This window comes from Chlorocebus sabaeus, chromosome 7 (assembly GCF_047675955.1).
Source record: "Chlorocebus sabaeus isolate Y175 chromosome 7, mChlSab1.0.hap1, whole genome shotgun sequence".
In the NCBI taxonomy this organism is placed as follows: Eukaryota; Metazoa; Chordata; class Mammalia; order Primates; family Cercopithecidae; genus Chlorocebus; species Chlorocebus sabaeus.
In genome coordinates, this window is record NC_132910.1 from 23,761,435 (window position 1) to 23,786,983 (window position 25,549).

The 25,549-nt window shown below is 37.7% G+C and overlaps 1 protein-coding gene across 1 annotated transcript in view; it reads right to left on the reverse strand.

The window, feature by feature from the left end:
- ADAMTS3 (ADAM metallopeptidase with thrombospondin type 1 motif 3) overlaps positions 1 to 25,549 on the reverse strand; it is a 288,194-nt gene that overhangs the window by 256,063 nt on the left and 6,582 nt on the right. The window contains exon 3 of the mRNA XM_007998846.3: positions 11,009 to 11,415. Coding sequence (XP_007997037.3) covers positions 11,009 to 11,415 — 407 coding nt within the window. The remainder of the gene's footprint in view (positions 1 to 11,008; positions 11,416 to 25,549) is intronic.

Sequence of the window (25,549 nt, forward strand, 5' to 3'; positions counted from 1 at the left end):
TGTGCACTGTTGGTGGGAATGTAAAATGGTATAGCTACTGATGTGGTTTGGCTGTGTCCCCACTCAAATCTCACCTTGAACTGTAATTCCCACAATTCCCACATGTCATGGGAGGAACCTAATGGGAGGTGACTGAATTATGGGGATGTGTCTTTCCTGTGCTGTTCTCCTGATAGTGAATGATTCTCACGAGATCTGATGGTTTTAAACAATGGGAGTTTGCCTGCATTAAGCTCTCTCTTTGCTGCCATCCACTTAAGATGTGACTTGCTCCTCCTTGCCTTCTGCCATGATTGTGAGGCTTCCCCAGCCACATGAAACTGTGAGTCCAATTAAGCTTCTTTCTCTTGTAAATTACCCAGTCTCGGGTACATCTGTATCAGCAGCATGAAAATGGACTAACACAGTGAGGTGCTGCTGAAAAGATACCCAAAAATGTGAAAGTGACTTTGGAACTGGGTAACAGGCAGAGGTTGGGACAGTTGGAAGGGCTCAGAAAACGACAGGAAAATGTGGGAATGTTTGCAACTTCCTAGAGACTTGTTGAATGGTTTTGACCAAAATGCTGGTAATGATATGGACAATGAAAGCCAAGCTGAGGTGGTCTCAGACGGAGATGAGGAATTTGTTGGAAACTAGAGCAAAGGTGACTTTTGTTATGTTTTAGCAAAGAGACTGGCAGCATTTTCACCCTGCCCTAGAGATTTGTGGAACTTTGAACTTGAGAGACATGATTTAGGGTATCAGATGGAAGAAATTTCTAAGCAGCAAACCATTCAAGAGGTGACTTGGATGTTGTTAATGGCATTCAGTTTTATAAGGTAAGCAGAGCATAGAAATTTGGAAAATTTGCAGCCTGACAATGAGATAGGAAAGAAAATCCCATTTTCTGAGAAGACATTCAAGCTAGCTGTAGAAGTTTGCATAGATAACAAGGAGCCAAATGTTAATCCCCAAAACAATCGGGAACATGTCTCTAGGGCATGTCAGAGATCTTCACAGCAGCCCCTTCCATCACATTCCCGGAGTTCTAGGAGGAAAACATGGTTTCATGGGCCAGACCCAGGGTTGTCATGCTGTGTGCAGTCTAGAGACTCATGGCCTGCATCCCAGCTGCTCCAGCCATGACTAAAAGGGGCCAAGCATGGCCCATGACTTCAGAGGGTACAAGCCCCAAGCCTTGGCAGATTCTATGTGGTGTTGAGCCTGCAGGTGCACACGAGTCAAGTACTGAGGTTTGAGAACCTCCACCTAGATTTCAGAGGATGTATGGAAATTCCTGGATGTCCAGGCAGAAGTTTGCTGCAGGTGCAGCACTCTCATGAAGAATCTCTGCTAGGGCAGTGCAGAAGGGAAATGTCAGGTGGTAACTCCCACACAGAGTCCCTACTAGGGTACCACCTAGTGGAGCTGTGAGAAGAGGGCCACCGTCCTCCAGACCCCAGAATGGTATATCCACTGACAGCTTACACCATATGCCTGGAAAAACTGCAGACACTCAACACCAGCCCATGATAGCAGCTGGGAAGAAGGCTGTACCGAGCAGAGCCACAGGGGTTGGAGCTGCCCAAGACCATGGGAACCCAGCTCTTGCATCAGCATGACCCAGAGGCGAGACCTGGAGTCAAAGGAAATCATTTTGGAGCTTTAAAATTTGACTGCCCTGCTGTATTTCGAACTGGCACGGGCCCTGTAGCCCCTTTGTTTTTGGCCAATTTCTCCCATTTGGAATGTCTGTATTTACCCAATGCCTATACCCACATTGTATGTAGGAAGTAACTAACTTGCTTTGATTTTATAGGCTCATAGGTGGAAGGGACTTGCATTGTCTCAGATGAGACTTTGGACTGTGGACTTTTGAGCTTATCTGAAATAAGACTTTGAGGGACTGTTGGGAAGGCATGATTGCTTTTGAAATGTGAGGAATGAGATTTGGTAGGGGCCAGGGTGGAATGACATGGTTTGGCTGTGTCCCCACCTAGATCTCATTTTGAATTGTAGCTCCCCTAATCCCCACATGTCATGGGAGGTACTCAGTGAGAGGTAATTGAATCATGGGGGTGTGTTTTTCCCATGCTGTTTTTGTGGTAGTGAATATGTCTCATGAGATCTGATGGTTTCATAAAGGGCAGTTCCCCTGCACATGCTCTCTTGCCTGCCACCATGTAAGATGTGACTTTGTTCCTCCTTTGCCTTCCACCATGATTGTGAGGTCTCCCTAGCCATGTGGAACTGTGAGTCCATTAAACCTCTTTTTCTTTATAAATTAACCCAGTCTCAGTTATTTCTTCATAGCAACATGAAAATGGACTAATATATACCCTAAATGTTATTTGCTCTGTGTATGTATTCATATTGAGAATAACCACTCAAATTTAATTGTATTAACTTTTAATCAGAAAGTATTCTAGTAAAATAGGTAAATTTTATGGTTAAACTTTCCTTAAACATGTATAATTATTGCATCTAATTTACTAGGTTGTTGTGGAAATGAATAAACTAATACATGTGAAATACATGTCTCATCCTAAGAAGTATGAAACAAATGTTAACTATTGTTATCATTATTTTATTGTTATCACTGTCAATCCATTATTAACAAAAGCTCACAGTTTAACAATAAATTGTGTTGTGTTCTACCTATATACCATTCTGGACCAGAATTTGAGACACTAGAAACTTCTTTTCATAGTTTTTCTGGTTTTCCTAATGAATGGGACTACATGCATAAATAAATGAGGAAAGAGATACTTGGGAGGCAAACTCCAAAGTATGACCCATGACTTCTTTTTCTCATTTCTGTTCTACATAATAAAGTTCTGATTGGGATAGACAAAAAGTGCTTCAGACACTCTATAATCAGCTGGAGATGAACAGACCAGAATTAGAAACACAACATTCACTAGAACCAAGGTCTCAACCGCCTTATTTCCAGGTTTTTTATTTCACTTAAAAACTTTACTTATTTGGAAACATACAGATTTTGTTGTTCTTTCTTTTCTTCTTCTGCTGCTGCTGGTGATGATACACACATTTGCTTTTTATGGTGTCTTTTTCTCTCAGAAAGATATATGTACGAGAAAGCACATCATCATTAAAATACTTTCTCCATTTCAAAATAGGATTTGCAGTATAAATAAGCAAGTATTAAGAGGAAACTTCAAAATTTTCATGGAAAATGTGTATTATGAAAAACTATGGATAAATTTCTAAATTATTTTGCACCAAAATAAACTTGTGCTAACTTATCACATGTCTGAACAGGTTCTAGTTTAAGGCACTAAGACGAATAACATATAAACCTCTCTCTTTTGAAAATTACTCAGTCTCAGGTGTATCTTCATCAGCAATGTAAAGACGAACTAATACAGCTACCATGGGGAACAGTATGGCAATTTTTTTCCAAAAATTAAAAAATAGAATGACCATATGATCCAGCAGTATCACTTCAGGGGATAAATTCAACTGAACTGAACACACAGTCTTGAAAAGATATGTGTACACTCATATTAATGGCAGCATTATTCACAGTATCTAAAGTGTGGAAGCAATCCAAGTTATATAACAACAGATAAATGAATACATAAAATGTGATACATACATACAATGGGATATTATACAGCCTTACAAAGTAAGGAAATTCTGACATATGCTTCAAAATGGATGAAATTTAAGGGCATTATGCTAAATGCAATAAACTAGTCACAAAATGAAAAATATTATATGATTCCACTTATATGAAGTATTTAGAGAATTCAAAATTATAGAGACAAAAAGTAGAATGGTGATTGTCCGAGACTATAGGGAGGTAGAAATGGAAAGTAATTTTTTAATTAGGTATAGCATTTCAGTTTTGTAAAATGAAAAGAATTCTGGAGATGGACGATAGTGATGGTTGCACAAGCATATGAATGTACTTAACACCACTGAACTGTATACTTAAAACATGATTAAGACAGTACATTTTATGTTATGTGTATTTTATCACAAAAAATACTGGAAGAAAAAGTAGGCTATTACAATCTAGATAGTACATCTCAAAACCTGTCAGGCTAATATATATATGTCTTATTTTTCAGTATGACTGAATCTGGAGTTAGATCTCAGTTCAATTATATATTACTGTTTCTTCAATCAATACACGAGAATTTTCAGAAATTATGGAAGATCTGAATCTGTTTACTAATACCTATTTAGGATGACAAAGCACCATAAAACTAATAATAATCTCTTCATACATTTAGTAGTAGTCTAGTATTGCTCAAAAATTAATCAACTCTTTTGAAAACAAAGTGTTTAAAATGTCTTGTTTTAAAGGCAGAGAATTCAGTCTACCTTAATAAAAAACAAAATTGATTTTTCAATCCCTTTTTTTCGCAATTTCATTGTTATAAGTGACAACAGTGAAGCCTCCCTTTTAAATTGTATTTCTGATCAATCTCTCTATATTTCTAATAGTGTTAAATCATACAGCTTAATTTATTTCCAGTACTCTTTGAAGACAAGAGTTACACTTGACCAATCTCAGTATTTACCACAGCAATCAGTGTAACAACTTAATAGCAGTGCTTCAAAATGCTTTAACTTGGATCAGGATTTCTAGAATTGACAATTCTTAAGTCAAACCTTGAGGCTGAGTTTAGTTTTCAAGGAGGCTGTGACCTCAGGGCATGATTACCTACAAAGGCATCATATCAATTCTGTGCTGTGCTTTTGTTCTTGTTTTAATTATAATTTACCCAGAAGAAAATATTTCAGATGTGTTCAAGCAATATTTTCACAGTCCTTAAAGCATTTCTTTAGTATCTTCAAAAACTTTCATTAGTTATAATGACATCATGGTTTTCATGGCATTGAAAAGAATAAAAAGCATTACTTTTCAGGCCAACAATAGAAAGAAAAAGTACTTCCCATGCCTCTTTTATTTTCTATTTGTCCAGATCTATCCAAAAAGAAATGCATAATTTTCCCTAATTTTTAACTATCTTTAATTTAATCTTTAAAAATTACTATATCAAAGGAGAGATATTTGGGAAAAACTATAATCAAATTGATGTATAAAAAAGAACAAACTGTGACCAGGTGGTACTTATAATAATAAATAAACATGAATAATTTAACTACAAATAGATATTACTAAAAATATTATTTAAATTTGAAAACACTTTTTTTTTTTTTTTTTTTTTTTTGGTTTTCTACTTTATTCCAAGATCACATCCTTGGATATTCTTTGTATAAGATAATTAGTCACAAAAGAGAAATACAGATTTTAAAAAATGAAAAAGGCTTGACATATATATGATTCTAGCCATATGAAAATTAGACATGAGATGTGAAAATGATCAAGCACTATGCCAAACCTTCCCTCTTCATCCTGAATAAGCACAAACTGCCTGCCTATTTGAAGAAGGAGAAAAGGTGGATGATGGATCCAATAGCTCAGACCTGGCATAGGCAAGCACACAAAACTAGGTACATTCCGTCAGCTCTCAAGGGGCCACTGCTTGACCACACCTCAGGAAGGTAGCAATGAGGTCAACACTGGTTCTTCCAGACTAATTAAACTGGAGGACTCTCATCATTCTTCATTCTGAAAGGGGCCAATGTCTGCAGCTTTGTTCCTACTTCCTGGAAATTAAAGAGTATAAGGGCTTTAAGCATCTTCCAATCCTGCATTGCCAAAATAGCCTGGTGTAGGTACCTGGAGGTGAAACATTGCTTCAGTCCTTTATTCTTCAGACCTTCTAAGGTCTCAAATCAGCATGTAATCCATGAAGGCACAGCTATCTCTTCTGTCTCATCAATAACACACACAACACCTTCTGTGGACATCTTCCACGGGAGGAAGAGGTGAGAGGCAACAGGTCTTCAGACATCAAGTTCTCTCATTAAAGCTGATATGCAAATGTCAACATGTCAAAATCAGCCCTCAAAAACTTTCTTTCCTAAATCCACTATAAATAGCTAAAAAATAGTATCAAACATTTCATTTACCAGATCGAGCTGTATCACAGCTCATAATCACCAGCCAAATGTTCTCAATCATAGGTATACTGGTTCATAATACCTTTTTAAATGGACTTTTTAAAAAAGTGCCTCTGCAGCTAGACTTACTAAAATAGGCATGGCAAGATTATGTTTTTGAAGGGATCAAATCACAGAGCAAAAGTCTTAAGGCAGGTAACTAGGGCTGTTTTCGTTGTAACTTTGCAGTTGCCCACAAAGACTTCATTTAGCCCTGCTCAAAATCCAACAAAGATAAAATGTCTCTGATATTAACCAGATGTGACTGTCAGAAGTTTTAGAAGAGAGGCTCTCTTTATGGTTCCCAAATTGTGAACATCAAGCTTCGAAAAACCCCTACCCTACCAGTAAAGATCTCTGTTAGATGCCTCAGGGAGCCCAACAATGGTGTGAACTGAGGACAAGGCAGGAGGGAGAGTATTTTGACCAGACCTTTCCTGAGTTTATCCAATTTACACTCTATTTTATTAGATAACTTTTAGTGATTTCATTTGAAGGAAGAATTACAAATGTTAAAAAAAAAAAAAAAAAAACTTTGAAAACCTCTGTCCTAGATAAACCCCCTTGATCTTAAAATCAGCCCACAAGGAAATCACTGAGCTAGGTAACCCAGTAGAACCATTAGCTAGTCAGTTCTTCCACTCACAACCAGTTCCCTCTGATGACAGTCCAGAGGAATTAGCAAGGCGATACTGTTCTAGCAAGTTGAGAAAAATTCAGTTTCTTTAGATTATGAAACACATCACATAAAGCCTACTAACCAAAAAACCTTTATTTTGGCAAATTGTAGACCACAAAATATGATTGTGAGCTGCCACTACTCACAGGGGAGATTTTATGGTATTAGAGAGTAAATGTCAGGACTCTGTGGGAGAAATCTATTTTCATCTGGGATTCTCAGCCAGAAGTGTCTTCCCAAGAAGTGTGTAAAATGCCTGCCATTGTCATGACTCCTGACCACCAGATTCTCATTTCAAAGGTGTAGAAGTAGAGAGGAAAAGCATATCAACAGCCTGTAGCCAAAGACCACCAGAAGCACATCTTTAGTTAACAAGCTGGGTTTATTACACGTTGCTGAGATGGAGAACGTACAGCAGAGGGAACCATGAGCATCTCAGTAAGAGACTGTTGAAAAGAACCTATTATTAACAGCATTTGGGCTTTGGTTGGGTAATTTTGAGAAGAGTCTAAACAAGTAGGGCATTTTTCTAGATTGGATGCTGTCAGAAAGTGGGGACAGTTCTGTGATTGAATATCTCAATAATTCTTACCTATAATTAGGGCAGACTAGAGCAAGGATAAAACTGTAATTGGTAAAGGATTAGCAGTCACGTATACACGATAATATTGACTGAGAACAGGAAAGGGTTAATACTAGACAGAAAAAGACATTGTTCTCGATTGTTCACACTGGGTAGGAAGCATTGTCAATTCCTTTGTACAGGAAACCCTGTTTATTTCAGAAACTCACTGAGTAATATCTATGTCTAGATCATATTCCAGGCCATAGCTCCATACGTCACTCAAGGCATCCTTCTGTCCTCTTTGATAAAGCCTATGTTAAATCGCCTTTTGTGTGATCATTTCATACAATTACCTGGAATAGGTAATGTGACGATTTCAGTCACATTTCTGATGTCCAGAGTGGGTGAAATCAGCTAAGTGTCAATGCCTGTTTCTCAAACTATCTATGGTGAAGAAACAGTTTTTCTCCCCCAGTCAGTCCCAGACTAGTATTTTTGTACATATAAAATAAATACAATTCGATGCATTAAAAACTAACTGCTAGAATAATAAAATGAAAAAAGACAGAAAACGCCAACCCATTTTTAAAACTGGTATTATTAGACCCAACAGACATACATTAACTGTCAAAATTGCTATAAAAGTTCCTAAACATTTCGCCTCACTATTGGCATTTGTCTTGTCACAAACCTGAGTCTACGTAGCACACTTAAGTAGCACTGGGGTTTTTAAATTAAATTAATCATTCTATTAAATATGTCTGGCGTGCTGCCCATTTCAAACTCACAGAGCATCTGACAAAGCAGCAGAAGAGAAAAAGAGAAGAAATTTCACTCACGGAGAGGGTCTTGCCATGAATTTCCCAACTTAGTGAGGAGTAAATACCTGTGGCTACTACCTACATGCAACAACTTCAAAGAACACATGTAGAAAAATGAAACACTGGAATTCCTTCTATACCAGTCCAATACTAATTTAATGAAATTGATTAAATTTCCCATGTAGGTAGGGTTTCAATGGCATTAACTAACTATACTCGATGGGCAGAGATTTTCTCATCCGTATTTTTAGGCCAGAAGGGGATATACATTCTATTAAGACAACTTGGATTTTATTATAACCCCAGAGCCTACCAAGAAAATGGCTTTATATGCCATCAGGTTAATTCTCTGGCATCGATGTTATCTCAGAATCCATGCTTCCCTCCATAACGTCAAGAAGGCCAAGCCTAAATCCTTACACATAGCCAGTTAAAGGACTCAGGCACCAGCTGATCAGCCAAATTTATCCACAATCTCATTCTCACCAATTAAACTTTGAAATGATCTCTTCTAAAGGTTTATCCGGTTCAAAGCAATTCTTCAATTTTAAGAAATCCTCCACAACTCAATGAAGCAACTGCTGTTTTCCCTCAGTTTATTTATCTGCTTTCCTGAGACTGCTTCTGATTCTGCACCATCTGCTTCCTTCCTCCTAGCACACAGCTCCTATGAGCTGGAAACTCTAGAAAAGGCTTCCATTTGTGCATGTCCACATCCTCAGCACTGCCTAATAAGGCCAGACCCACCCTTTCCCTGATCAAACTCAACGTCTGGGCCACTTCTCTCTGCTGAAAAATTATGTTCCGTTCATAAAATCTCTTCAGAAGATACCTTCCTTAATCATAATTTAAAGTAAACATAATTCATATACTATATAAAATAAATATATAAAAGTTATATATTTAATTATATATAATTATACAAATATTTACATATATTTTGTGTGTGTGTGTGTGTGTGTTCTTTTACCAAACATTTTGGACACTTACATTCTATGGCAAAACTTTACATTTCTGAGCTCCTTGAGGGTGTAACCATGATTATTTCTTTCACTATTTCACAGTGCCCAGAATAGTGCCCCTAACCAGTTTCCTGCAAATTTTTTAAATTTATTAGTTAATGGATCAAATAATGGAGCAAATGAATACTTGTACAAGTTTTATACACACGCACATACACACATATATTACACTGACATATACATGATATAGTTAACACCATATCTTAAAAATGAGAAATTAAATAATTTCCATTCACACTTCATATCTATTTTCCTCTTCCTTGTATCAACTTGCTATTGCCCCATATTTCTATATCTATGATTAAATAATTTGACATGTACAGTAAGAAAAACACTGATTATTTGATCAGGTTTAAAAATCACTGCAATAATGCATTAAAATGATTTCCTTGCCTTTTGCCTGCCCTAAACTGATTTTCAAGCCAATATCCCAAGTTTCACATCTTAACCGAGGAAATAAAAATTAAATAATTTCTTATGCTATAAAATTTTAAAATAACACTAAATTAAGATCTATACTCAAGATGGTGTACTTGAAAGTGTTAATATATTTTATATAATTTATTTCCTTTTATATCTTAGTATTGAATCATAGCTCTCTGAGTCAATATCTTGAATCTTGTTTAGTCTTCTAGAAAGTACTTTCTTATTGTTTTTATTCAATGATTTAAGTTAATCCAGTTCTATTCAATATTCAACCTTTTATGCAGAATGAGAGGAATCTGAGAGATTCTTTATGGCTTGGAACCCTAGAAGCTGGTCTAGCACCAACTGTGAAATATAATCCTAAACTAGTGGTGTTCATGTTGCAGAAGTGGACCTGCTGCATGCATGCCATACAGTTCTCTGTGCTGGTTTGTACAACCCTACAGAACATCAAGAGTCAGTACAAGCTTGCAAAAATAAACATGATGAATTCACCAGCACTTGGTAAAACATTGTATTTTAACTCCATTGGGTTGAAGTTATACATAAAGAGGACAATAGCAGAATATTCAAGGTATCACAGGAGGATCAGCCAAGGTATTATAGAATAAATATAATCAGGAATGAAAGAAATATTTCAAGAACTCCCGGAAGCAGTGACAAAACAAAAGTAACAGCTCTGAACTCCCAAGAAACAGCAGCCTGATAACCACAGAAATAAAAATGGTTGCTCTTTTGTAATAAAGACTTGGAATCAGCTGTATATGGAAGAGGCATAAACACTAACACGCCTTTCAAATAACAACTGGAGATATAAAACAAATAAAAATAATTCACCTCTACAGAGTGTGTACAGTAGGGCTGGTTACTATTGACCTCAACCACAAAACTGAAAAGCAACATATGGGTATTGAATTTGAAAATGAAGAATCAAAGCCACCACACAGAAAGTATTGCACCTTGCGTTCATAAAGTAATGCTATTTGGACAAATTCTGACAGAATCTGCTCATTTCCCACGTTAGCATTCTGTGAGGAAGCTAAAGAATACTTTCAAAATATTTTCTTTAGGAAGATATCCAAAGTTTCCACATAAGGAGTAAAATACTGTCATTTTGAAGGAACCTATGCTACTTTGGAAAGTTTTCAGAACACTTTGAACAAAATAAAGAAATAAAATCCTCAAATGTAATACAAGGAAAAACATTAACCAAAAAAAAAAAAAATGCTTAAATATTTGTCTTTCGTTTCTTGGAATAATGTCGTCTTCACATTATTCCAAGAAACAAAATTGTCACAAGCCAAAATACACATCTTTGACAGCAAAATGCTTTCTAGTGTCTTTTTCTGAACTTAAAATGTAACATAACAACGAAGCCTCCTTTCCACCTCCAACTTCCAAACTATGCAGAAGCCATGGCTGCACTCCCAGCACCTGCACACTCATATGCCCAAAACGGAAGGAGCCTTACCAGACCATCACAGTTGCTGATGGCAACAGAGGTTCCTGGAATATCCACGATGTCACCAACATAAGCACAGTTAGTCTGCAAAGGCTCTGTTTTCCGGATTCTATCCGTAGCACTTCCTGGCTGATGGTTGTTAATGGGATTGGTTATATTCCCAGGTACCAGAGATGTCTCATGCCACTCCACAACAGCCCCGGGAGCTATTAGTTGAGTGTTGGGCTTTAGTCGCAGATGAAAATCTTTTCCAAATGCTGTGATATTAAAAAACAACTGCTCAGGGTTGGAAGACACGTCCCTCGCTGACCTCTTTTTGTGACTCGCAGAAAGAGTATGGGAGAGATAGCGTCCTTCTAGATTTGTGCTGACTGGAGTCACCAGCTCATATTCTCTATATCTCTTTATTGGTAAATCTGTGGGGTGAAAAACAGAATTGTCAAACCCTGCATAATAAGAGAACACAGGAGAACATAACACGGACAAAAAGTGCCCACCTCACAAGACCATACCTCAATGTGCATAATATAGACATTCCTGAATCAGCTCATAAATATAAAATTTTGAGAACAAAAATCATTTCTCAAACGCATTTAAGTAACCCTGTGTTCAATGAGTCATTTTTAAATTAAAACAGTATTAAAATTACATTGTAAATATTCACATCTCATTAACACATTTGCAAACACAAATATAAAGTGTCCATAAACTATAAATGGCTTGCTTAAAATCAAGCCATACCCTCAATTAATTTATTATTGGCATAACTGACATCTGCTAAAAACTTTTAACAAGGTTATTATGTAAAAAACAAATTTCTGATTGTTTTCATTTTTTCCCTGTAGAAATCCTGGAATTTAGACTAATTACAATAACAACATTACATGAGTCTGTAATGTATATACTGTAGCTTACAATGCTGTAATTTATACACATTTTTTCCACCATAACAACCCTAACAACCATACTTCACAGGTGAGAAAACTGAGATTTAGGGGTAGGAGGTCCTATGTCCAAGGTCAAACAACTGCAAAGCCTGAATATAAATCCAAGTGGTACTTCTAAGTCCATATATTCTATCCTACCATGCTTTCCTCCATAAACCTCCATTTTTAGAAAACTAGAAGAATGGGTAAAGAAGACATAATAATCTTTAAATCAAATATGCAGGTACCGGTTAGTCAAAAGGGAACAGTATTCTCATTTTGTACCTTATTCCTTAAGTGGGACAGATATCTATTTGAATATGAAAGTGTATTTGGGACCCACCTTACAATATGGGTAGCCACTTACATGTTAAGCTGAATTTCACAATTAGCACTTAATTCCCCTGGCTTAGCCAAATATAAGTATTTTGTCTATCAAAATGCAAACACCCTTGGGAAAGAGAACAGATTACAGGAACCATTATAGGAATGATTTTAAGACCACAGGACAATGGATACTAGAGAAGGAAACAAGCAGCAGGGCAGTTAAGGGAAAAAAAAAAAGAAGGCGGCATAGGAAGGGAAATCTAAAAACATGAACTAAAATGTTTCCCACTCTTATTCTAGCCTTACGCTAATCCTATAGTGTGTTAGAGTGCCCTAAAAAATGATATGATTCACAAAATCTCCTCACCTATGGAAATCACAAGTTTTGTCATCCAATAATGTATTCAGAGCATGAGATGTGTAAAGGAACCTACATCTTATGGTCATAAAGTATTCTTGCAGAATCACTGTTTTCATTATTTTTCTGCTTTTTAAAAACCTCAGGCAATATGTGAATACCAGAAGACAAATAAAGGTGTTTACTTGTGCAACATGTTAATTCTTTCTGTGCATATTTGTTATAATTATGTCTCTTAAAATTACCAATGTATTTAAATGAACTATCTCATTTTATTAAATGAATACAGCAAGAAACACTTGTAAATATTTACTAGCCAAAGTAGTAGTGAGGACTGTAGTATGAGTCAAGTGAAGCCTGATTCCAAAACTGGTGGCCAGACAGTGCAATCCCTGCTGAATCAGACTAGGCACCAGTAGAAACACAGACTTGGTCTTCTAAGAAGGTTGTGAGGAAGATTTGTTCTTCCTCCATGGTGAATACTTTTATAAACTCTAGTTTAGAGAGAAAAAACAACTCAAAATTTAAGAGAATGAGCACAAGCATCACGGGTGCAGAGTGACAGAGTGGAAAGTTTCCAAAGTAAGGAGATGAATCAAGCTCTTGTATGTGTACTGACAAAATCTAGCCCAAATTAACTATAAATGTCTTAAAGATAAAGAACTCCCCACTCAACTTGGTACTCCCAATATCATCATACAAGATTTTTTGTGTGTCAGGGTGTCTTGTCAATTGGATTTGTTTGATGCATATTAAGTTAGTAATACAGGTAACCAGAGAACATTGGCCCTGTCTAAGCTGCTACACACACTGACCTACAAGACACATTATCCAGGTCCATGAGTGTCTGGCTGTCCCAATAATCTCAGTGACAGCTTTTTCTCTAACCATCGGTTGACTGTTTCAAGGGAAAGAGGAAGCAGTGCTTAATTTCAGTGTATGGATTTCCCAATTCCACTGAAGGGAATTCACACAACCAAAGTCTAAATCAGTATATTGTACTGATGCCTGGATTAAGTGACTAGAGAACAAGAACATTTAGAAAAATGCAGGGAGGCTTCTCCATACCCAACAGGATACTCAGCAGCTTATACATACAGTAAGCCATACATCCTACATGTATGTTCCATTTTTCCACTGTCAGGTAATATGTTCTAAATTTTTTTCAAAATAAGAATGGTATGTTTCTATAAAGCTTTATTTTCTCTAATGCTAAATAATAAATCATTCCTAAAAAGTACGCATAAGAAACATTTCTTTTTTTTTTTTTTTTTTTGAGACAGAGTTTTTGCTCTTGTTGCCCAGGCTGGAGTGCAATAGTGCGATCTCGGCTCACCGCAACCTCCACCTCCTAAGTTCAAGCAATTCTCCTGCCTCAGCCTTCCCAAGTATCTGGGATTATAGGCATGTGCCACCAAGTCAGGCTAATTGTGTGTGTGTGTGTGTGTGTGTGTGTGTGTGTTTTTAAGTAGAGATGGGGTTTCTCCGTGTGGGTCAGGCTGGTCTCGAACTCCCGACCTCAGGTGAATCGCCCACCTCGGCCTTCCTAAACATTTCTTAAATTAAATGCTTGAATGAGTCATTTTTCTATTGGGAATTAAGGTAATGAGGAAAAAGATACGACTGGCAACCCTCTGGATTACCATCTCCTGGGTGGTAGTTAATGGAACTGACAAAGGAACTACCCAGTCACCTGCCATTTATTAGCAGAAAAAGCTCCAAGCTCTATGATTTGTGTTTGAGAATATATCATCTCTAATACAACAATCACAGTAGGTAAATCCTATTACCCCTATTTTATAAATGAGAAAGCAGACCTAGAAGGCTTGCCATATACAAGCAAAGAGCCAAAGGAAAATTCCAATTCTCATCATTTTGACTCTGAAGACCATGCTCCTATGCTCTCATTCACTTCTGAATAGAGATGCAGCATCTTGCTGTCAAATTCTAATTTAAGATCTGATTTATAAAAGAGAACTACCACAAGAATTACAATGTTCTACCCACCTGCAGCCAGTCAACCAATTTTTCCTCTAGCGTAGCATCAAAAATTTCTGTAAAAGACTCTTAAATTCTAGGTTTTGGAGAGAGAAACTGGGAGGAGGGGCAGAAGCTCAAAGCAATCAAAAGCATTTTAATTTCAGATTACAATCACAGAAGTAAACCAAATTATATCCAACGTTCATTTACTGCATTCATAATTTTCACATTTTACAGGCCCAACTACTTTCACAAAGCAGGAAAGCCTATGGTTATTGAATGAACTGCAGAGTCAGAAAGCAATAAGTTGGCTCCACTTGTGATCTTCAGCAAGTTCTTTATTTTCTCTTAGGCTCTGTTCCCTCAACTGCTAACTGGAAGTTCGTGACAGTCCCAACTTCATAGGTTTGGTGAGAGTTTTACATAAGATCATGTAGAAGATTCAATAAATATCAGCTATTACTAATTTAAGTGTAAGTTAGCCACTCATTAAAATAATGTTGTAGTTCAACTTTAAAGTTAGAAACTATAAAATTGTTAGCTGAGGTGGCGGAGAGGCCACAGTAATAGGTATGTGAAGGTTTTTGTGGGCCATAAGTTCCACAAGCACAGAGGACTATAAATTCTATTACTGGTAGCTTATTACTCAAACATGACCCAATGCAGTGATTTAGCCACAACCCACTGCTATCAGTGCACATATAGTCCATCTCCCTCCTAGTACTATGGATGAATTGTCTGTCATCTCATCTAAGAGTAAACCCTCTACTAGTGCACAACATTCTAGCCCTTCTTGCCTTTTCAAGAACAACTGCCTTTTCAGCAATGTCCTCTCTCTCTTTCCTCATCAAGTTTCCCCACATAACTAGACCATTCCCACCAACAGATAAAGAAGCTGACATCCTATCTCCCATCTTTGACAAAAAAATATTTTGGATGACACCCCTCCCTCTACGTAATTTTTTCACTCCCCTTGAGGGCAAAAAGCTTCAGAACATTGACTCTATTAGATGTCTCCAATTCCACTCTTTCCATTCTTACTCCTTCTTGAACACATTCCAATCAGCTTCTTTTGGAGTCACGAGTGATCACATGTTGCTGAAGTCAATGGCCAAGAATTGATCTTTTTACTTTTCATGTCAGGAGCACCTGACCCAGTTTATTTCTCTTTCCTTCTCAAAATATTTTCTTTATTTAGCTTCCAGGTCATCATTCTCTCCTTACCTCACTGGTCTCACCTTCTCATTCTCCTTTACCAGTGTCCCAGTGTTTCCATGGCCTGGAAACAATAAAATGTCACAAGACCTGATCCATGGACTCTTCTCTTCTGTGTCTGCCCTCTGGAGCTGGTGAGCTCCTCCTATCTTAAGACTGGATGCCTTCACAATTGTGTATCTCTAGCCCCAGTTTCAGCTGTGAGTTTTCTCTAGTAAATCCAATTGCTTATGGAGTCCTACAATGTAGATATTCACAAGGCATCTCAACTTATCATTTCCAAATGTAAACTCCCAATCTTCCTGCTCTCATATGTGCTCCTCCTTTCCCATGTCAGTAAGTAGCAACTCATACTTTCAGTTACTCAGAGCAAAAATTTGATTAAAACCATCCTTAACCCTTCATATACTACAAACTCAATCTTCTACCAATTTTGTTGATCCTAGCTTCCATATACATCCAGATTCTGACCACTCCTCACCACCTCCTTGCTACTACTGTAGTCCGAGCCAACATCATCTCAATTTTGAATGTGCTTCTAAACTGTTCTCCTTGCTTCTGCTCTTCCCCTTAATGGATTATCCTCAAAATAGAGTCAGAATAATTAAATTGTCACATCGTATCACTCTTCTCCTCAAACCCATCCCACTCAAAGTAAAATGGCTCACAAAGTCCCAGGGCTTGAAGCTGGAGATTCTCACATCTCAAAGTTTTTGTACTTGCTGATTCCTCTGCCAAAGGATCTTCCTTTCAGCTGCCTGGCTTACTCTCTCAATTGCTTCAGACCTTTGCTTAAATGTGACCCTCTCGGTGAAGTCTTTCCTGACCACCAGCAACCATCTTACCCTCTGTCCCCTTCTGTGTTTTATCTTTCTCCATAAATCTTGTCACCATCTGACATCCTATAAATTTTACTTATATGTTTATTTACATATTTTTATATCTACCAGCATATATACTTCATGAAGGCAGGAGATTTTATCTGTTCTCTTCACCTCATTTCCCCACTGCCTAAAAAAGAACTTGAAGTTACTCAATAAACATCCATGAATGAAGAAATGAAGAAATGAGTGAACGAAAGAGAGCAGTTTGAGCCAGAAGGGGTATGTGAAATTAGCATGCATCTTCTTTTGGCTAAATAGTCATTTTATTACCAAGCCATTAATGATGGCAAACTGCACAAGCCATGTACCTCTAAAGCCAGAATTTTGCTTGCAAAGCTTGTGTATATTTCTCACAGTTCCTGCTGCCCTATAAACCAAACATTTCTTAGTATCCAGGTCTTACCTTTTAAGCTACCAAAAACAAGAAATGGATCTAATCATTAAAACAGACCTCCTGTAAGACAGACGCAGAGCCCCGCATTCTTAGGAGCAGGCAGCAGGAAATTAGCCCCCACTCTGCAATCTCTTTGGATATTCATAGAATTTTAACTATACAGGTCAAAAATTTAAAAGAGCCAAAAGTCAGGGTCCCTAATCCCTGCTCTTTCTTACAGTTCAGGCATCTCAAGTAGGTGGGATTATTTTTTCTCAAGTTAGTGGTAGAGAGCCTTTAACCTGCTCCTGCTCTCTGGAAAGAAAGGTTTTTCTCTGAGTACTCCAGGCTTCTCTCTAACCCTTCACTCACCCTTCCCTGGTGAAGAAGAGTGAATTATGTGCTTGGGAAGTCTGGGAAGCATAAGAAATTTGCAAACCTCAGCACCTCCTCCTCATTCTGCTTCCTGGGAATGAGCCTGATAAGGGGTACATGTTCTCCTTAGCCAGGGGCAGCCCTGCTCTGGACTGGTGAGGCCTGACAAGCACAGGGTGGAGTATTGGTAGCCAGTGCACCTGCCTGTCAAAAGTGGGAGCCTCATTCTCCACTTCAGCCTTTTCTGTAAAAGATATTTTCTTTTTACCTACATCTTTAGTTTTTCTATTTCTCAACTTGTTCAGAAGCTAGGCAAGCAAGAAGGGTATTTTTTTATTCAGGATCTCCTCAGTAACTTCAACTACCCCCAAGAAAAACTGTTGTCACATCTCCACTGGCGGCCTAATTATAATGTAAAAAAAATTTCTTGTCAAAGAATTCTCTTTTATCTAAATTCCTCACTCTAGAGTTTAATGTAATGCCTTCTTCCTCCTTGTACTGTGTAAAATAACCACATTTTTGTGTATATGTGCATGAGTGTATTTGTGATATGCATATAAATTTGTGCAGACATATGCAGTTAATATGCAAACACCTACATCAAAAGCTTTAAAGGAGGCAATGTTCTTTGTTTCAATATACTTAAACATTTTTTACTTTCTATGTTAATGTCAACCATGTTAGATTTTCCTAGTGGTTTCCAAATTTTAATCATTATCCCTTTACACATATCTGTGTTTTAGCATGATACCGTGCACATAGTAAACCCTCAATAAATATAGGTTAAAAGAAAAGTTCCCTTAAACTATAACCTGAACGGCTCTGTTCTCTATTGAGAATAACTTGTCTTACTCTCTCTTCATCCTTAATATATCTAAACCAAACTGAATGTTCACCTATTTAGCTTGCCCTCCTGACTTCACTATTTCTGTTCATGAAGTGCTGATTCTCCCAAATCAGGCTAGAGAGCTATTTTATACATGTCTTATAACGTTCCCCCATATGACATCATTCAAGTCCTACTGCTTTTTCTTTAGCAATTTCTCTCAAACTAACCCATTTTCTTCTAATCGCTTTTAAGATCTCATCACCTCACACTGAAAGGCTGCAAGTACCAAGGCCAAATTCCCCACACAGAATTTCTCACTACTAAATGTTATATAAATTATACCAAAATACTGTCTGAATTGCTGTCAGGAAAATTATTTTAAAGGTCCAGATAGAAAATACCTAGGTTCTACCACTTACTACCTTAGTGATTTGGGTCACTACATTAGTTCTCATCTGTAAATTACAGGTAATAGTATTAACTTCATAGGCTTGTTGTAAAATTTAAATGAGCTAATCAATTCACAGTGCTTACAACACTGTCTGGCACATAGCAAATATTCAATAAATGCTGGCAATTAATGTCACTATGTTATTCCATCTAACTAGCCTCAATAGCTCACCATTACTTTAGGATAAAAGATAAAGATTCACAACATCTGTATAAAGTAGAAAACAGAAAATCAGAGACTAAGTAACTTAACCCAAATAAAAACGTAGGTTTTGTATTTTAAAGCCCTCTGCACTCTGCCCCTTATTTCTTTTCAATATCATCTCTCATATTAGCCTACTGAAACATTCTGTCTAATGTGCTCACAAGACCTGGCTTAAGCATGCCTACCTTCACAGCCCCCCTCTGCAGCATCACTACAGTAGAGGACCACTGTTTTCTCTCCACTAAGGCAAACTGAATTGGGCCCCCAAGGCCTACCTCAAGCCCTATCTTTTCCAAGAAACCATCCATCCTGGCAACTTATCCACAGAGTACAGACCTCCTGGCCTGAGCTTCCACAGTACTCCCTGTCAAGTCATTTAACAAAAGCAATGTCTGTACAAAATTTTTTTAAAAATCCCTGTGGGAGAAGAGTTATATGCTTATGTTTCATCCTTTCAGAAACTATAAGCTCTTTGGGACAGAAGTATAATACCTTAACTGTGTTCAAATGCTTGATATGGTTTGGATCTGTGTCCCCACTGAAATCTCATGTCAAATTATAATCTCCACATGTTAGAGAAGCCTGGTAGGGGTGATTGAATCATGGGGATGGACCTCCCTTTTGCTATTCTCGTGACAGTGAATGAGTTCTCATGAGATATGGTTGTTTAAAGGTGTGTAGCACTTTCTCCTTAGGTCCCTCTCTCCTGCTGCCACATGAAGATGTGTTTGCTTCCCCTTCACCCTTCCACGATGATTGTAAGTTTCCTGAGGTCTCCCCTGGCATGCCTCCTGTATAGCCTGTGGAATTGAGATTCAATTAAACCTCTTTTCTTCATAAATTACCCAGTCTCAGGTAATTCTTTACATCAATGGCAAAACCCGCAATTACTTTTGCACCAACCTAAGAGCAGTGTGAGAACAGACTAACACATAGCCTTAGTGTACATTACAGGAAGGAAGGAAGGAAGGAAGGAAGGAAGGAAGGAAGGAAGGAAGGAAGGAAGGAAGGAAGGAAGGAAGGAAAGAAGGAAGGAAGGAAGTCGGTCGTCTAACCGATGGCTCTGTCTGGAAGTGGAGTTTCTTGGGAGAGATTGCTCTGTGTGGGGGCTGGTAAGGTGCACCGTATGACAGACACAGTGGCCAATGCTCTAGGATCATCTTAACTCCTTTACATGTTCAGCCAGATATGCTACAGCTTGAAACAGACATCTTAGTTTCCTTCTAAGTATGTAGCAGAATAAGACACAAATATCCCCTAGGGGATACCAGATGTCCCCAATACATTGCAAAGGCCACACTATAGAACTGTAAAAAAACAAAAGTCTTCAGTAGTACAGTCAACGTTGCAAAGCCCTTGAGCAACTTCAGTATAAATCTCTCATATGTCACACAAATTTTTAAGGGTCTAATTAATACCAAAGCTACCCCAGGCACATAGAATATTGAAATACTTGTGATTGATGCAATATGGCTTACGGTTCCCAAGCAAGGAAGAGATTTGGGTATGATGGTTGAGCACTAAAGTTCTGGAGTCAGAAAGCATTGCATTTGAATTCTAGTTCCTGACTGATGCACTCTTTGCCATCTTACAAGCAAATTCTGAAAATGAAGGCTCACAGAGGTTACCTTAAAAACAGAAACAATAATGGAAACCAAATCAGGTGAAGTATACAAAGGACCTGGTCCATCTAACAAAACTTTAATAAATGAAAAGTGAGCTGTTATCATCACCATCATCACCTCTTAGCTAGAGTTATAGAAAAAGAAAGTCAGTTTCAGATTATTTCCAAGTCCTAGTACCTAGTACCTAGACCTCTCTCCCCTATAATCCCATCCAGCCTGATGTGATACAGTTAGAAGGACCTTAAATTCCACATCAACAGAGGGCCTAAAATCCAATCTGGCTGTAACAATCCATGCCCCATTACCCAATCTAAAAGACTGGAATTCTCTCCCAAAAAGTGGCTGGTTATCTACCATGAAGAGGCAGTTCACACGGGCAATTTATTTTATCAGGTATAAATTCTCAGTATGCAATAATCTGGCCTCAAGAATGAAATCGAATAAGCATTTTCAAGATCAGCTAAAGAAGCAGCTCCAACAACAACATTTCCAAATCCTGAGCCAAGAGTAAGAGAATGACTTTCATCAGAAATGATGGGAGCCAGCTGCTCCAGGAAAGATGCAAGCAGGGTGAAGGATGGACATTAAAGAGGACGCCAAATGCCAAAGGGCTCAGCAAAGCTATAAACACTTAAGGGGAAGGGGACACATCTTCTCTCAAAAGCAATTAAAAATTAATTGTGACACATGCTGAAATTCTGAACACAGTCAAATTCTTTTCTCCTCACTTCAAACCCTCTAGGCTCTTATCACCACAAGGTCGACGCCCTCTTTGGTGTGTCTTTTATTTTAATTGCAAATCTATTTTCATAGTATAATATTTTTATGACACTATCTGAAAACTAAAGGTGATTGCTTTTTTATTCATTATTAAGAACAAACGAATAGTTGTGTACTTAAATTCTTCTAATTTTTAGAAATCTGGCTTTTTAATAAATATTTGTTGCAATTGCACAATATTTATGTCCAAAAAAGCCATTTAGGAAAGAACAACACATTCTTTAGTGTACTAGAACATGAAATCAGGTAAGAGAACATATTTCAAAAAAAGAAAAAGCACGCTTTGAAGAAAGATATCCAAGAATTTTATTTGCTACATCTTAAAATGACCAAATAATTAATAACAAAATAAGTTAAAAAGATTTTGTTTTTAAGTGAAGCCCAAATGCCAAAATTTTAACATTCCAATCTCCAGTTTTTAAATAAGCACCTCTGCTTATTTAGAATCATTAAGAATTTTACAGACTCGAGAGCAATGTTAGGCACTCTAAAAATTATAATTTTTGCTAGATAGAACTTTGAAAGATTAATATTGAGTAAAGAATTTGAAGCTATAAAAATTAACATTTGTCTCCAAGAGCAAAGACTGGGAAAAATAAAATAAATAAGAAATGTGGACAGCATTGTTAAAGGTTTTCACTGAAACTTTACTTGCGATAATTACATTTTCCAAATCTAAAATAGCCTGGCTCATACTTTTGTCAAAAAGTAGGAGAAACTGGGACAGTCTACTAGGCCACTGAGCTAAAATCAAGTCATCAGCAGGGCTGCATTTTTTTTGGAAGGTGTAAGAGAGAATCTGTTTCCCTGCTTTTTCCAGCTTTTGGAGGCCACCGGCATCACCTGGCTTATGGTCCCCCTTCCTCCATCCTCAGAACCAGCAACAGGGGACTAAGTCCTCCTGCTGCCACCTCTCTGGTTCTCTCTCTTTCACCTCCCTCTTCCATTTATAAAGACTCCTACTCTGATAATCCAGGATAATCTCTCTATTTTAAGGTCATTTGATTGTCAACCTTAATTCCATCTGCAAACTTAATCCCCCTTTGGCATGTAACATAACATACTCGCAGGTTTCAAGGATTCAGGCACAGACATTTTTGGTGTGCCATTATTCTGCCTGCCACAGCCACTATCTCCCACCAATGTGCTGGAAAGCTATTGCATTTGAGGTATTACTGTATGATGTGTGACTCTTCAGCATGCATCCCTCTTTTTATTTAGCTGCACACCGATTTCACTTCAGGTTAACCATGCCACACTCCAGTCACACTCTCCTTTTAAATCAGGGGTAAAATGCCCCAATCCAGGTGAATCAAAGTACTGCATCCCCTGACCACAGTGCATGATTCAAGCTTATGACTAAATCAAGTAGCCAATAAAATCTCTACCAGGAAATGTACTGGACCTGTCAAAAAAGAGGTGTCTGTCTTCTGGGGTGAAAGGTAGAATGATAGCCTGGAGATGACAGCAACAGTCTTTGCCACAACTTGTGGGAGGTGTAGGGGGAGGTGAACCAATCCTACCCTGAAAGAGAAATAAAACCAATACAGAGGAAAAATGAGAAAGACATAAGGAAAAAGAGAAAGAGGGAATAAGAGAAAGAGAGAGATTCTATGACGGTATTATTTAAACTCTAGATCCAACTATACCTGACTTTGAAACCTCATCAATTTTGTTTTCCTTAACCTGTGTGAACTGGGTTCCTGTCATTTGCATCCAAAGGAGTCATGACTTCTACATGATTTCTTTTAGCAAAATGGAATGAAGGGAATTCCAGCAACATAAGGTGTAAGAAGTAAAAGAATTGTATCTGGTAAACATAAAATAGAGTTGGCATGGAATCCATATGGAGTAACTGGTTTTGCACCATTCATTTCTCAACTCCCTCTCTCTACTGCTATATTACAATTAATTAAACAATACTACATTGAGATACAAACATGAAGATAATACATGAAAACAGAACTCTCAAAGAGCTGTCACATGGTGAGCTGACTGGCTGGATAGTTTGTTACAAGTCCATGGCACAGGAAATTAAAGTTCCTGGAAATTCATGGTGATAGGCAGACCTATCTAAAATGTAGGGATTATAATGAAGTACCTCTCTTTGAGTAAAAGTTTACAAAAGAAACAGCACAAGTCAAAGACACACTAATAACAATAGTTGTGATTCTATCTTGTTTACAATGTGCCAGCATTTTATGAATGCTATGAAGTAAATAGTAGTATTTTCATGAGACTATGGCAAAGTAATTTATGGATTAAATGCTATTCCCATTAAACTACCATTGTCATTATTCACAGAATTTTTAAAAACTATTTTAAAATTCATATGGAACCAAAAAAGAGCTCGTATAGCCAAGACAGTCCTAAACAAAAAGAACAAAGCTGGAGGCATCAAACTACCTGACTTCAAACTATACTACCAGGCTACAATAACCCAAACAGCATGTTACTGATACAAAAACATACACACGGGCCAGTGGAACAGAACAGAGAACTCAGAAATAACATTGCACATCTACAACCATTTGATTTTCAACAAATCTGACAAAAACAAGCAATGGAGAAAGGACTCCCTATTTAATAAGTGGTGTTGGGAGACCTGGCTAGTCATATGCAGAAAATTGAAACCGGACCCCTTCCTTACATCTTATTTAAAAATTAACTCGAGATGGATTAAACACTTAAATGTAAAACCCAAAACTATAACAAAAAACTATAAACTATAAAAACCCTAAAAGAAAATCTAGGCAATATCATTCAGGACATAGGCATGGGCAAAGATTTCATGATGAAATTGCCAAAAGCAATTTCAACAAAAGCAAAAATTGACAAATGGGATCCAATTAAACTAAAGAGTTTCTACACAGCAAAAATGTTCATTGCAGCACTATTCACAATAATAAAGACATGAAATCAACCCATATGCCAATCACTGATAGACTGGATAAAGAAAATGTGGTATATATACACCATGGAATACTATGCAGCCATAAAAAGGAACAAGATTATGTACAATGCAGGAACATGGATGGAGCTGGAAGCCATTATCCTCGGCAAACTAATTCAGGAACAGAAAACCAAGCACCACATGTTCTCACTCATAAGTGGGAGCTGAACAATGAGAACACATGTACACAGGGTGGGCAGCAACACATGCTGGGGCCCATTGCGGTGTGGGGTGGAGGAGAAGAGAACCTAGGAAAAATAGCTAGGACATGCTGGGCTTAATACCTAGGTGATAGGTTGATAGGTGCAGCAAACCACCATGACACACGTTTACCTATGTAACTAACCTGCACGTCCTGCACATATACACTGGAACTTAAAATTAAAATTAAAATTTTTTCTAAAATGTAGTATTATGCCTGTTATACATAAGAAAGTAACATTTTGAGAGGTTAAGGTTACCAGCTAGAAAGTGGTGGAGTTGGGATTTTAAACTACACAGTCAACAGTGTCTGTGCTCCTGACCACTTGATAGAGGAAATACAGATATTCACAGGTCCTCTCCTGTATATACAGATTTAGATTTTAGATTAAGAAATGGGGCCGGGGCCGGACACGGTGGCTCACACCTGTAATCCCAGCACTTTGGGAGGCTGAGGCGGGTGGATCATGAGCTCAGGAGTTCAGGACCAGCTGGAAAAGATGATGAAACTCCATCTCTACTAAAAATACAAAAATTAGCCAGGCATGGTAGCACACACCTTTAGTCCCAGTTACTCGGGAGGCTGAGGCAGAGAATTGCTTGAACCCAGAAGGCAGAGGTTGCAGTGAGCCGACATCGTGCCACTGAACTCCGGCCTGAGAGACAGAGTAAGACTCTGTCTCAAAAAAAAGAAAAAAGAAATGGGGCCAGTGTAGTCCCAGCTACTCGGGAGGCTGAGGCAGGAGGATAGCCTGAGCTGGGGAGATCAAGGCTGCAGTGAGCCATGACTGCACCACTGCACTCCAGTCTCTGTTACAGAGCGAGACCCTGTCTCAAAAAAAACAGAAAGAAAAAAATTAACTTTACATGTAAAGAGAGAGGTTTTTACATGTAAAGGAATGAGAACTGGAACTCATGAATAATGCCATCAATCATTGTTTTAGTTTGCATATCTAATACACAAATATACTTACAAAATATTAAGAAAAATTGTTGGAAATGTGATTTAATATCTAAGACCGCAGTATCTGAGGAATCATATATTTAATCCTTTTTTTCTTGCTACAAG